We start from the raw sequence: 14,010 nt of genomic DNA, 5'->3' as shown, positions 1-14,010 counted from the left end.
TTGAGGCAGGTGGGGATATCATCAGTATTGTCCCTGGGTCTCAGACAAATGTTTTTCAAATCACCAGCTACTTGAACCTTTAATTGAAGATGCTGGGGATTGAACCTTGGACTTTCTATATTGCAAAGCAGATGTTCTATCACTTAACTATGACCACTCCCCTGCCCCTCCAAGGTAAAATGAAACAATCGGTTGAGAGGGAAAATTAAAATTTAAATCCCACCTTTCTGCCTTACAGGGGCCACTAAGGCAGCTAACAAGTTTTAAAAAATATACTGTAAAATACATTATAAAACCATTAAAATAAATCCCTCTCCTATATATACTTCATAAAGTCATAGTAGAAAACTTGATCATAAATGTCAATTCAAGCATGTGGAAGCAGTGAAAATGCAAACTCCATGCTGGTGATTATTAACGAAGGAATTCAAAATTAAACAGAGAGCACTGTAATGCTCTCTGTACAAGGCTATGGAACTGCCTCATTTGGAATACTCTATGCAGTACTGATCAGAACATCTCAAAAAAATACTGCAGAACCGGAAGAGAGCAACCAAGATGATTATGGGATCAGAGCATAATCAGGAAAAACTAGAAAATCTTTAGAAAAAAGGTGAATAAGGGGAGACAGAACCAAGGTTTATAGAATTATGTATGGGGTAATGAAATGGAGAGAGAGAACTTTTTCTCTCACTTAAATAATAGTGGAAGCCAAGGGCACCTAATGAAGTTGATGGACAAGTCAGGATGGACAAAAGGAAAGTCCTCAATGAGTGATTAATTAGTGGATTTCACTGTCAGTGGATGTAGTGATAGCCATGAGCACTGATGGTTTTCAAAGGGGATTACAGATTCATGGAGCCCTTCAATGACTACCAGGCATACTAACTAGGCAGCAAACCTTCAAAAACTAGGAGGCATGATCAGGTGAAGGCCTTGGCTTTTATGTCCTATTTGTTTGATCTCTGAAGAGACTGGATAAGCAATCCTTAAATGTAGATATGACAAAGGAAAAACAGAAACTTTGTAAGGAAAGTCTCTTCAAAAAACACTGGAAAGGAGACAAAAGTAGAAGAAAATGAAGCTATTGGATTTATATCCCACCATACACTGAATCTCTGAGTGGCTCACAATCTTCTTTATCTTCCTCCCCCCCCCCCCCCACAACAGACACCCTGTGAGATAGGTGGGGCTCTCACAGAAGTTGCCCTTTCACAGACAACCCTGGAAGAACTATGTGACCCAAGGCCACTCCAGCAGCTGAAAATGGAGGAGTGGGGAATCAAACCTGGTTCTCCCAGATAAGACTCTGTGCACTTGATCACTACACCAATCACTACTCCAGTACCACAAATGCTAAGCATTTGCAAATGCGGTACTTTAGGTTATGGCAGAGACACTATACTGTGCAGGGGCTTTTAGATAGATTTTTCATTGAAACATTTTTAAAAACATTAAACACTTCAACATAGTATCAGTTTTTAAGTGTACAATAACTATAAAAATAAACACTACTACCAGTTAAGCACAGCACCGCTTTGAATAAATCAGTTTGAAGTCACAATAAAAACTGAACTATAATGCACAATAGCATACACGTAAACAGAAAAATATTAAAATACAAAGTATTAATGCCCTGAACAGATTATTTTTATCATGTGAGAAAACCTGGTTTATAATAGTGATAAAAGCCAAGCCACCCCCATTCTTCTACTACTTTGGTGCAAGGGCACCTGCAGCTCAGAGCTATAACACCAGTGCAAAGAAAGAAGACATAACATTCTTCTCTCCATTGCACAGTATTCCTATGCACCAGGAAAAACAGATGGACAATTCTAAGAGACTATACTAATTGAGGTAGTTTCTTCTCAATCTCAGAAAGCATAACCATCTTTTTAATGCTCTACCTGGATTACGGAACATTACAGGAGGAAGATTGGGTTGGGGTCCCGCAGGCTGGAGCTGATGCAAAGGAACCAGCTGGATAATCTGCCCATTGGGATGTCGATAGAGATTTACACCACCAGGATTCCTTAAAGGCTGCAAAATCATTCTTTTTCCTTGAGCAAGTGGTGTATTTTGCGGAGGTCGCAATGCAGGAGACCCTTGGTGTACAGGAATTAAAAGTAGTCGTGGTCCCATACGTTTCTCTGCTCCAGGAGATAATCTTGGAGGGCTTGTAACTGGAGATAAAGGTGTAGCATCTGCAATATTAGCAAACAACAAACTTAGTACTCATACATATACCAATACTAAGTTTGTGATTTTAGTCTAACTAAATAACAATGGGATTAATCAAATCAAATGTCAATCTACTCCAATATAAAAGGCCCAGCAGTGGCTAGCCAGGTATTTTTAGGAAACTTTCCAGTATGTCACAAAATAAATTTAACCTCCCCCATTTGTTCCCAGCAATTATTTCTTAATAGCCAAGGGTACAACACAGTTTACTGTAATAAGGGTGGTTTCATGGATTAAAAAATATTCCCCCTAGCATTCCTTCACATTTAAACAAGTCAGCATAATAAACTCAAGCTCCCCATAAAATTATTTATTTTCCAAAAACAAGATGCTCATTTCACATCAATTCCTCCACTGAGGAATTACTACATGTATGGAATATAATCAGTCCACATTCCAAATAAATCTAGAAAGCAGTAGAAGAGAAATAAAAAGATGCAACATTTTCAGAAATTTTGAAGCCACAGGGGATAAAAACACACTTTCCCCCAAAAAATAAAAGTTCAGGAAAAATTGAAATAAATTCAGTACTTTTATCTTCCTATGAAACTGGTTTTAAAACATAAAATGTCATTCCCTAGGTGTAAGGGAAGAAGCAATGAAGTGGCAATGTTTGCCCACCATCTGCTATATTGAGGCAGGGAGACCAACCCAGAAAGAAAAGTGAGGTTTTGGGCCTGTTGTTCTGTGAGAAAGAAGGGTGAGGGCATGCCATTTTTTTTGGTTTGTTGTTAAACTGGTGAATGCTGGTTTTCTGTAAGTATTTTATTCAGATCCAGGTGAGAGGTGGGCCTGGACTTTTGTATCATGATTATTACATGTGGTGTCTTATGTTTGCTGTTTATTTGTTCCTTTGCCTGCTGGTGGGATAAATATGCTGGGGAAGATGGAATGGTGTGAGAGATTGTGCTACTATTTATAGGATGCTGCGAAGGGGGGTGGGAGAAGAGCAGGCTGGTTAAGTGACAATACACATTGACTTGCTGTTGCCCTTTGTGGATTTTCTTCCAGCCAAAGTGATTTGAGTAACCATACCAGCAATCCACCAGGCTACTAAATCCTGCTGCTAAATGTCAGGGCAGACACAAGAAAAGCAGCAGCCATCCAGGATTTAATCTCAGTGATATGTACCAGGTCAGTCCTCTCATACAGGATTTAATTCTGGATGAGAGGACTGACCTGGTACATATCACTGAGACTTATCTAAGGGGTGGGTTAACCTCTCTTAACTTTATCCCCCAGGGTACCTGATGATACATTAGCATTGGTTTGACAGGCAGGGAGGACTACTGGGAGACAAAATCAGGAGATCTGGGCTGGAGTGCCACTGAAATGCGGATGATGCTCAGCTCTAGGGATGAATGCGAACTGGCTGACAAACTAAGGTTTGTCACAAATTTTGGTTGGTTTGTGGTTTCTGAAGTGATATTTGTGAACTGAAGAACTGCCATGAACATCCATAAATTTTGATGCAGTTTGTAAAGAGCAGAAAGCAGAGTTATAAAAAACAGCTGGGTGGGGAGCAAAAAGCAGAGTTTAAATGGCTCAGATCCATTTGAACCAAACAGCTGAGCAGTGGGAAAGCCCCTGCTTTAAACTTAAAATAGCTCACAAACCAATATGTACCAGTTTGGTTTGTGAACTGGTGAACTGATTTGTGGTTCAGCCACAAGCCATCAAGCCATAAAAATGAGGTTCATACTCATCCCTACTCAGCTCTATCCTGTGCTTCTGGATGATCTAAACTGGTGCCTGGAGGCACTTTAGGAGTGGATGCAGGGAATAAACTGAAGCTTAATCTAAATAGGACAGAAATACTGCAGAGGAGAAAAGGGAATGACTTGGGATTTAACATGTCACCCGCTCTGGATGATGGTGAACTCCCTTGCAAAAAACAGCTACATCCTATGCCACCATAGCACATATATCTTAATTTTTTGCTGTCTGAGAGGTAAGGGGAGGAAAGTTGAAGGTAGAAAACAAATTCTGCAGTGAACAAAAAAAGTATCATTTGGACAGAAATATTCTTATATATTGACAATATCTAGTAGCAGTTAGATAGTAAATTAAACTTTGTAACAGGGGTCCCCAATCTTTTGGAGCCTGCAGGCACCTCTGGAATTTTGAGAGGGAGTGGTAAGCACCATCCCAACATTGCTTCCACAAGAAGCAGAGTGAAAACACAATACCTCCCCTTTCTTGTTTCACAAAAAGGACTGTAGTATGGGAAAAATGAAGAAGAACCTGAGGAGGAGAGGGAGGAAGAAAAATATTGGGGAATAAAAGCAAAGCCTGAAGAGGAAATGGAACCACAATCCCCCAGGTGCAGATCAATTCTCCTGATCCTCCAGAGGTTGCACCTTACGCGGCCTGGGACAAACATACCTGCAGGACCATCTCTTCCTGTATATGCCCCGGAGGTCGCTTCGTTTGGCCTCCCAAGATAGGCTGACTGTCCCCGGCCCAAGAGATGCCCGTCTTGCCTCTACCAGGGCAAGGTCCTTTTTGGTCCTGGCCCCAACCTGATGGAATCAGCTCCCTATGGAGATCCAAACCCTACCTGGCTTGCTAGCCTTTTGTAGGGCCTGTAAAAAGGAGCTGTTGTGCCAGGTCTTTGGGTGAGGCAACGGGCATCTATCCATTAGATCGATTGGCCTCCCCTACTGCACTACTGTAATACCCTACTGCGCTGATTTGTTGTACTGTCCTGCTAGACTACATTATATTCTCCTACTGGACTATTTTGTGCACTGAATATTGTAACTGAGTTTTATTATTATGTTGTTGTGATTTTATTATTTCTGTTGTTCTCCGCTCTGAGCCCCTATGGGGGAATGGGCAGAATATAAATAAATCATCATCATCATAAACATTGTCATTTGTATGAGCGCAGCCAACAACAGGCCCTGCCTTCCAGTGTCCCCCCTTCTGAAAAACATGGTGGGCAGCAGGGAAATTAGTGCCAAGTGCCATGGTGCCTATGGGCACAATGGTCAGGAACCCTGCTTTCTAACACTTGAAAACACTAATAGTGTGTTGTAAAATAGACTAATGACAAAACATTTATTTAAATTTCTTAAAAATAACATCTCCATTATACTAACAGAATTATCTGATCCTGTAGTCTTACTTTTTAAAAATTCATACTTCATATTTTGAATAAAACCTTGTCTGATTTCACTCATTCCTAAAGGGGGAAAAATAGATATTTTCCCCAGTGCTCCCCCCAAATTTTCCTATTTTCTACTGGAAAAAAGAATTTTCTGTGAAAGTAATTACCCCCTGTAGTTTCTGAGATTAAGGGCCTTACTTGTCTTTTGAGTTTGAAGGTAAGTATAGTGGATATGTAGTTGGCGGTTGCACTTTTAAGTTTCTCATTCTGTTAATGTTTGTTGATTGATTTTCTGAATGAATAGTTGGCATGGCCTCTTTAGCTTCACCATGAGCTGGGGAGGGGGACTTACAAGACTCCTAAATACTGCACTGTGGGTGCATGTTTCAGAAGACAGGAATATATGATCTTTCATTATTACTATTATTTGAGGAACCATGAAAAGCTACCAAAATACATCTGGATGGCTCTGGAACAAAACACAGGACTATCAGGAGAGTTTCTTTTCATAGTGAGCTAGAAGATATCCTTATTGTGAATTATGCCTCCCTATTTGCTCTGAAGCAGGGTGTATGCAAATTATTTGGACAGCTATACCAGCTAGACTTAACAAAAGAAACCTCAAAGAAGTCGCTCAGACCAAGAATTAACTGAAAAGCCTATAGAGATAAAGCTACCAAAATACAGAACAGGTCATATAGGATACATTTATGTTGCAAGAGCTAAGCTTTAGGAGGCTGTTCCCTGCAGAACTCCTCAACAGCCAACAATATCAGGGAAGGACAGATTCCAATCCATTGATGAGAAGATACTCTCACTATAAATTCAATGTTTTGTTCTCTGTAAGTGGTGAAAGGTACCCTTATTGTGTAATACTGAAAAGCTGTATAATCCCCATTGGGAAATGAGCAGGAATTACTGAGGAACAATCTGTTGAAGAAGACCACGTCAGCTGAGGCACATCTAGTTTGCAGAAGAGAGGAATGCTTATGTACCCATCCTACAGAACCCCTGTCAGTGGGCATACTAAGGAGAAGACTGAAGATGGAGCTGTTCCTTTAGGGAGTTAGGGGATACTGGACCTCACGGGCCAAGAAGACAAAAAGGGCTATTATGGATTCGGTGCCGCTCTTCTCTGTGCTTCCTAGGTCAAATGAGATGAATAAGAAATTCAACCAATGGAAGAGTGAACCTGATGTAAGATCTGAGAGAGCAAAGTTAACATCCAGGATCTGCTGATTCCTTTGAAAAGCTGGGTTCATTTTCAGGATTAAGGATCTGTTTTCAAAATGATGGAGTCCTCTTGGAAGGAGCAAAGCTCTCAACTGACTGACTGCAAAGAGGTTGTATTCTTCTAGCTGAGATAATGGCCACTAGTAAACCCACTTAGAAGAAAAGAATTGTCAGTGGAATCAGTTTGAGAGGTTTGAAAGGAGATTTGTGTAACATTTTGAGATTCTCAAGGAGGTCCCAAGAAAGAAATCAGTATTCTGTAGGTTTACTGGAGAGGGACACTCAATTGAGAACCTGCTGGATATGAAAAAACAGAGTGACGATGCCTCCTGCTGGGTTGAGAATGGAGGACAGAGCAGTTAGGCACCTGAGTACATTAAATCAGAGATCTTTCTTTAGGTCAACATGGAGAATCTAAAAAACTTCTGAAATCCCTACTGACTGCAGATACACTCTCGAACGACCATCTGGTAAAGGTATTCCAATGGGTTTCATGTATCAAAAATGTCCAGAAGCCAAAATGATGCCCGGTATCTCAGTTGGGTAACCATAGTCCTCTGGAGTCCTCTCAGTTGGGTAACCATAGTCCTTCCTTTCAATATCTAAGCAAAGAAGTGGAACCTGTCTAGATTGGGTGCAAATGAGGACACTAAAGAAGGATGTAATGTACGAGTGGGATGATCCTTGTAAGTGACACTCCCATTGCTAACAGATACAACTATGGTCTTCTTGGCCATTAGGGAACTATGAAGATGACGTCTGAGTGAGATTATAGTGTCAAGGTAAATCATGGACTTCACAATGCTCTTTAAATGGTTGATGAGGGATGAGAGCATAGCTGCAATGGCTTCAGAAATGGAACTGCTTTTCTCCAGAGAAAAATTTCCAAATGTATTTTTGTTGTTGTTCAGTTGCACAGTTGAGTCTGACTCTTTGCGACCCCATGGACGAGGTCATGCCAAGCAGACTTTCCAAAGAAAAAGAAAGTTCAGTTTTTCTGTGGACCACCATAATTTTTGGCTAGAAAAGTGGAAAATGGTTCATCAAGAACTGTATTGCATCTGGCTTGCATCCACTAAGAATGCCAAGGCTGAAATGGATGCTACATCTGAGGGCTAAGAGTGCCAAGACTGGCACATTAAGAAGCTCCTGGAGTCTCCACCCCAGTCAAGGTTTGTGGTCTGGAGATGTGGATCCTGAACCCTCAGCAGAATGATACCGGAATGATGGAATCTCTTTTATCCCCACCTGTATCTAGAGGAAGGGAAGGAGAAAAAGATTTTCCCTTTGTTCTTCTGTAGTTCTGCTATCTTCCCCTTCCCTTTTTTGTTGGAGTCCCTCCTTCACAGCCTTAAACATTCCCTAGGTAATCCAGGGTACAGGGAAATACCACCTAAGACAAGAGATCAGCTGGCAGTTTCCTTGGCAAGTCCTCCAAAGTTTACCCCTCCCCCATGATCTGACACATTACTTACATTCAGATTATTATGATGAAGGACATGAGTGACAATGACAAGGGTATAAATGTCACTGAGAGCCATCACACTCCAATGTCCTGAGCCACTGTTAAGGGCAATTTGAGGTGACAATGAAGCCCCAGGGAGAGCTAGTGTCACTGAATGAATTTATTATTACAGTCACTAGATCATCCATATACATATCATTATAATAAAAACCTCAGCTTGGTAAGTACATTGCCATTCCTGCCCTGCTGTGTCCTCAGAATGGAGGGAGGTATGCCAGTTTCAAGAACTATTCCTGTACCCTGGGGAGCTGGGCTCAGGCACAATGATAGCTGCCAGTGACTTGAAGGGAGAAGGCTGCTGCTGTAATGAAGCAACTTGTTTCTCTGCATCTGACACCAACTGCAAAGCCACAGAAGGGACAGGGGATTTTTAAGACATTTAGGCAGACTAGGGGAAACAAGGAAAAAGTCCTTGTGAAGACAGCTTGTTGCTGGAAGCTTGTTCAACCACAAGCAAGTCAAGATATGGACTGGGGATCTGTGTTCAGATGGACTTGGAAGTTATCCAATTAATTTGCAGAGCAAGTAGGAGGCATAACCCACAGTAAGAGGATACCATCCTCCATAGATAGAAGTACAATTTTACAGCCACAGTTCTAATCATAATTAACGGCATGAAGACAGGATCATGATTTAAGGAAGTTCAAGGGTAACACACAGTTATCAGATAAGACACATTTTTTCAATAATCTCTTAATTTTGACAGAAGCAACTTCTGCTGTTTTAACTTTCAGTCATTAGAAAACTGCCTGAAAGGTTTACATACTATCAGGTGTTGTCAGCCTTGGAACCAGGTTTTTTGGGAGCCAGGCACCAGCTCCCTTATTACTATGCTACCAGGACACTGGGTCTAAGAGGGAAGCTGCAAGTACTTCAAAACATCTGACAGAAATTTCTGGCTGTAGAATTAAGTCATTAAGCAAAATCTTCTCTTTACTCATACATAAACCAAGGTCTACTGCTGCTCACTAATCTATCAGGTCACATAGGAAAGTCACCTGGTAACATTTTCATACATATTAGCCATCCCAGTCCCCTATTACAGCAGGCTGGTGAACCTAGTATAGTGCCTAACTAACTACTGAACCAGCTTGTAGCAACAATTGGTCAACAGGAATCATACCTGGTTTTTGGTTAGGTAAAGGACTTGTCTGAATTCCTGATGGTATGGTACGAACACAGTCAGCTGTTGAAACTGGTGTAGTCACTGTGGCAGGTGATGCAGTTGTTAAAACAGAGGACAGAGGTGCTGCAGAAACTGGAACAGTTGATGTGGCTACTACAGACTTCGGAAAAGCAACAGTTGCAATTGGTGCAGCTATTCCAGTAGATTTTGTTATTGTAACAGTAGCCATAGTAGTTGTGGGGGAGGCTGTGGTATGGTAGCTATTTTCAGATTTTCCACCACTATTCGCTAAAGCAGTGCCAGAAGAGCAGGTAGCTTCTGAATGGCTAGAAGCAGTTACAGGAGGTGATGTCACAGTAATATCAGTAGCAGCAATAGTAATAGCACTCGTGCTGGGAAACAGTGGCGTAGACTTAATATTAAATTTCTGTGGTCCTGTCAGAGGTTGGAGTATTTTAACTCCAGGGATCTTCTGCTGCAGAGCTCCAACTGCATTCATAATCAACTGAGAGGGCAAACTATCCACTGACGGCCGAGCAGCTGAAAATAAAGACTTACAAGGTCAAAATCTAAGTTTTCTTCCCTCTCTATACCCCAGCATAAACCCAAGACCACGTTTTTCTGACACAGCACAGTTAATACTTGGGGATGAGCACAAACCAGGAAAACCTGGTTTGGGACATGCCCCAAACTCAAACCCAGTCAACTCTGCCAAACCAAACTGGTTTGGGAAGATTGGGAAGTAGGGGGCAAGCCCACCCCCTGAATTCTAGAGGATCCAAAATTATAGGGCATCTCCAGTTGACTCTTCTCTGTCTACCCACCAAGTTTGGGAAAGATCTGACTTGGGGTCCAAGTTACAGACCCCCAAACAAGGTCCCCCCATGAAATTGCTTTATGGGGAAATGTCAGGCATGGGGTTTGGAGTATACATAATGAATCCTGTGCGAGCTAGAGGCATCAAACTCCCTAAGTGAAGACTGTGCACTTGTGTGTGACCAGAGATAGAAACTTTAGAACATGTGTTCCTATACTATACCTTTTATTCTGACCTGCATCCCATTCTCATTGACCCCTGTTTGAGTGAGCAAACAGGGAAACCTGACAAATGTCAAATTGCCTTCTGGCAGTTGACTCAGAACCAACTGGTAATTGAAACTGTTGCAAAATGTTTGTATCTAGCATCTAGGAGATGCTCAATGTATTTGCAAATTGCTAACTGATGGATAAACTGTTCCTTGTCAGGTTGGATATTATGCCTATAAAGGTTATTGATATGATATGAACTCATGGCAGACCTCTCTGGGATGCACACCTATATGCCTTGACTTGGTGATCCAAGTTACAGCCTGCCAAAGAGGGTGCCCCCAGGAAAGTGCTTTCCGGGGAAATGTTGCCAAGTGTAAGTTCTGGGTCATAGGATGGAGAGGATCGATGCTATGTGACCTAGCAGTGCTTATTGGCACAGCGAATTTGCAGGGGATTTCTACGGGATGAACACCCCATCCACACCAGAAGCAAGGGTGACAGGACTGCTGTTGGCACAGTTGTAGACAGATGTGTCCCTGGCTGGGCATATCCTCTCTCCAATGACCAGATGAACACAGAGCCAACTCTCTCTGCCTTGGCCTAGGAGCCATCCACATATTAGGTGGCTGTAGGGCACTGCATTGTACTGCAGTGCACTGCCAACCCTCCTGCCCTGTCCAGCTGAGAGGGAAAGGTGGCTGTGTGTCCCTATGTGTGGCCAAGCCTCCCGCACTGCCCAGGAGCTACCTGTATGGTTGTGGGTGGCTGCATCTCCTTGGGTCCACCCTCCCTCCCTCTGCAGACTGGCAACATGATTATGGAGCAGGGCCAACCCTCTCACCCTCCCTGGGAGCCACCTTTGAGATAAAAGATAGTGAGAATGGAGGGGGTGGCTCCAGCTCAAACCTGCTGCCAACAACCAGTGTGGCTCTAGAATGGGGACCATGATCAAACTGAATAAGAAGACCCACTTTTTGTGTCAACCTACAGCAAACACTCCAGAGCAGGACCCAAATGAGCCATCCCTTGCAAACACCTTGCCAGTGGGATGAGTAAGACGTTATCAATGTTCTCTCTAAGCTCCAGAATGTTGTGAACAAAAATTCTACCTTGTGAGCAAAAAAAGCTAGTAGCACTAAAGTTGAGAGTGAGTCTACATTTGACTATTATATAAATTTTAATAGAAGATTATTTTCATAAGCTTGTAAAAATCTCAGAATGCATTATTTAAACTATATTTTAATAATAATTTAAACCTAAGAGAAAATAATCAAGTCAGATTTCACTACAGAAAATGTCTTCTATGGGGGCCTCTTTCTACTATCTTGGTTGATCCAGCCTCCAGAAAACAAGTCTAGCCACTCCTTTACACTACAATGGTAGACCTGGTCTCTGTAGAACTGTACCCACCCCAGCCCACTATATTGGTAGACCTCGCCTTGGAGCTTCGCCCTGCGCTGAGCCTTAGAAATAATACCAGAACGGGGGCGGGGGGGGGGACCCTCTTGCAGTCTACTTTAGGGTGTGGTTTTTGTGTGTGAAATTTGATGAATTTACAAGTTAAATATAACAGATGAGGAACAATTACTGTCAGAAGTTTGCCTAACCTAATGAACAGGAAGTTGACTAAATGTCATTAACCTGCCCAAACTACTTCTTTATTCAAATATTTATATCCCACTTTTCCTGTGACTCAAGACAGCTTTCAAATCATACTGAAAAGCATAATAGAGGTGCGCAAAAAGAAATTATTTCTTGCTACATTATAGACTATGGGAACCATTCTAGTCAATGGACCCCATAGGCTAAAATGGAGAACTGATCTTGGGGAGGGGGGGGTTGTTTTTGAGGTAGAGGCACCACATTAAGAACATAAGAACATAAGAGAAGCCATGTTGGATCAGGCCAACGGCCCATCAAGTCCAACACTCTGTGTCACACAGTGGCAAAAAAATTTATATACACACATACACTGTGGCTAATAGCCACTGATGGACCTGTGCTCCATATATTTATCTAAACCCTTCTTGAAGGTGGCTATACTTGTGGCCGCCACCAGCTCCTGTGGCAGTGAATTCCACATGTTAATCACCCTTTGGGTGAAGAAGTACTTCCTTTTATCCGTTTTAACCTTTCTGCTCAGCAATTTCATCGAATGCCCACGAGTTCTTGTATTGTGAGAAAGGGAGAAAAGTACTTCTTTCTCTACTTTCTCCATCCCATGCATTATCTTGTAAACCTCTATCATGTCACCCCGCAGTCGACGTTTCTCCAAGCTAAAGAGTCCCAAGCGTTTCAACCTTTCTTCATAGGGAAAGTGCTCCAGCCCTTTAATCATTCTAGTTGCCCTTCTCTGGACTTTCTCCAATGCTATAATATCCTTTTTGAGGTGCGACGACCAGAACTGCACACAGTACTCCAAATGAGACCGCACCATCGATTTATACAGGGGCATTATGATACTGGCTTATTTGTTTTCAATTCCCATTCTCAGCATACCTGCTGGTGCCTCTCCTCAAAAAACCCTCCAAGTTTCAAAAAGATTGGACCAGGGGGTTCAATTCTATAGGCCTCGGAAGGAGGTGCCCCCATCCCCCATTGTTATTGGCAGGAAGCTGAAACCTGTGAGCAGCCAGCTAAAACTTTGTGTGCTAGCACCCCCTAGCACAGCTGAGAGGGAACACAGGACATGATGGCTCTTTAACTAAGGAAAGCCCCCCCCCAAGTCCCCTGCATACCATGTTGTATCCCTCACCCAGGTTCCAGCTTGCAGCTGACAGAAGAAGGGTGGATGTGGCCGTTGGTGGTCACAGTGAAACTCAGTCATGGAAGGGAATCATGATACAAGGAGAGGTGGCTGAAAGTCAGGGCAAAGAGGGAGCAAAGAGAGAAATTGGGGAGGAAATGGAAAGACCACTCAAACTTCAGGATGAGTCCCTGGCTAAAATTCTGGCAATTTTGGTCAAAGAAAACACTAGGGGGTGGGTTCTACCCTGTGCCCTAGAACAGTGGGCCCCAACCTTTTGGGCACTAGGGATCGGTTTTGCTGCCACTGCCGCCGCCACGGCCCACCTTAGGGTTGCCAAGTCCAATTCAAGAAATATCTGGGGACTTTGGAGGTGGAGCCAGGAGACTTTGGGGGTGGAGCCAGGAGCAAAATTATGCTTGGAGTTCAAGCATAATTGAACTCCAAAGGAAGTTCTAGCCATCACATATAAAAGGGACCGCACACCTTTTAAATGCCTTCCTTCCATAGGAAATAATGAAGGATAAGGGCACCTTCTTTTGGGGCTCACAGAATTGGACCCCCTAGTCCAATCTTTTTGAAACTTGGGGGGTATTTGGGGGAGAGGGACTGAATACTATGCTGAAAGTTTGGCACCTCTACCTCAAAACACAGCCCCTCCAGAGCCCCAGATACCCACGGATCAATTCTCCATTATTTCCTATGGGAATAAGTCTTCATAGGGAATAATGGAATGCCCAGCAGACATCCCCCCTCCCGCTTTCTGATGACCCTGAAGTGGGGGGAAGGCCTCCAATCCGAGGGGTCCCCTGCCCCCATCTGGGGATTGGCAATCCTAGCTCACCCCTTCCCCTCCCTTCCCCAGTGCTGCGCTGTGTTACACCCCCCCTCCCCCATCCACACGAGTAGGGGAGCGGTGAGGCTTGGAGTCAGCCCTACCCACTTTGGCAGGGCCCAGGCTGATTTAAAGTTGTTTGAAGAGCAGGCTGGGGGAGGAG

The 14,010-nt window shown here is 43.0% G+C and overlaps 1 protein-coding gene across 1 annotated transcript in view; it reads right to left on the bottom strand.

Moving 5' to 3' along the window:
• The window catches only part of LOC132590003 (MAX gene-associated protein-like), a 94,937-nt gene that overhangs the window by 37,295 nt on the left and 43,632 nt on the right, over positions 1-14,010 (bottom strand). The window contains exons 16-17 of the mRNA XM_060262821.1: positions 9,235-9,777; positions 1,908-2,204 (exon numbers count right to left, since the gene is read on the bottom strand). Coding sequence (XP_060118804.1) covers positions 1,908-2,204; positions 9,235-9,777 — 840 coding nt within the window. The remainder of the gene's footprint in view (positions 1-1,907; positions 2,205-9,234; positions 9,778-14,010) is intronic.

Source organism: Heteronotia binoei, chromosome 21, assembly GCF_032191835.1.
Source record: "Heteronotia binoei isolate CCM8104 ecotype False Entrance Well chromosome 21, APGP_CSIRO_Hbin_v1, whole genome shotgun sequence".
NCBI classification, from domain to species: domain Eukaryota; kingdom Metazoa; phylum Chordata; class Lepidosauria; order Squamata; family Gekkonidae; genus Heteronotia; species Heteronotia binoei.
Note: the sequence above shows the minus strand (reverse complement) of the source record. Positions and strands in the feature narration are given on the sequence as shown.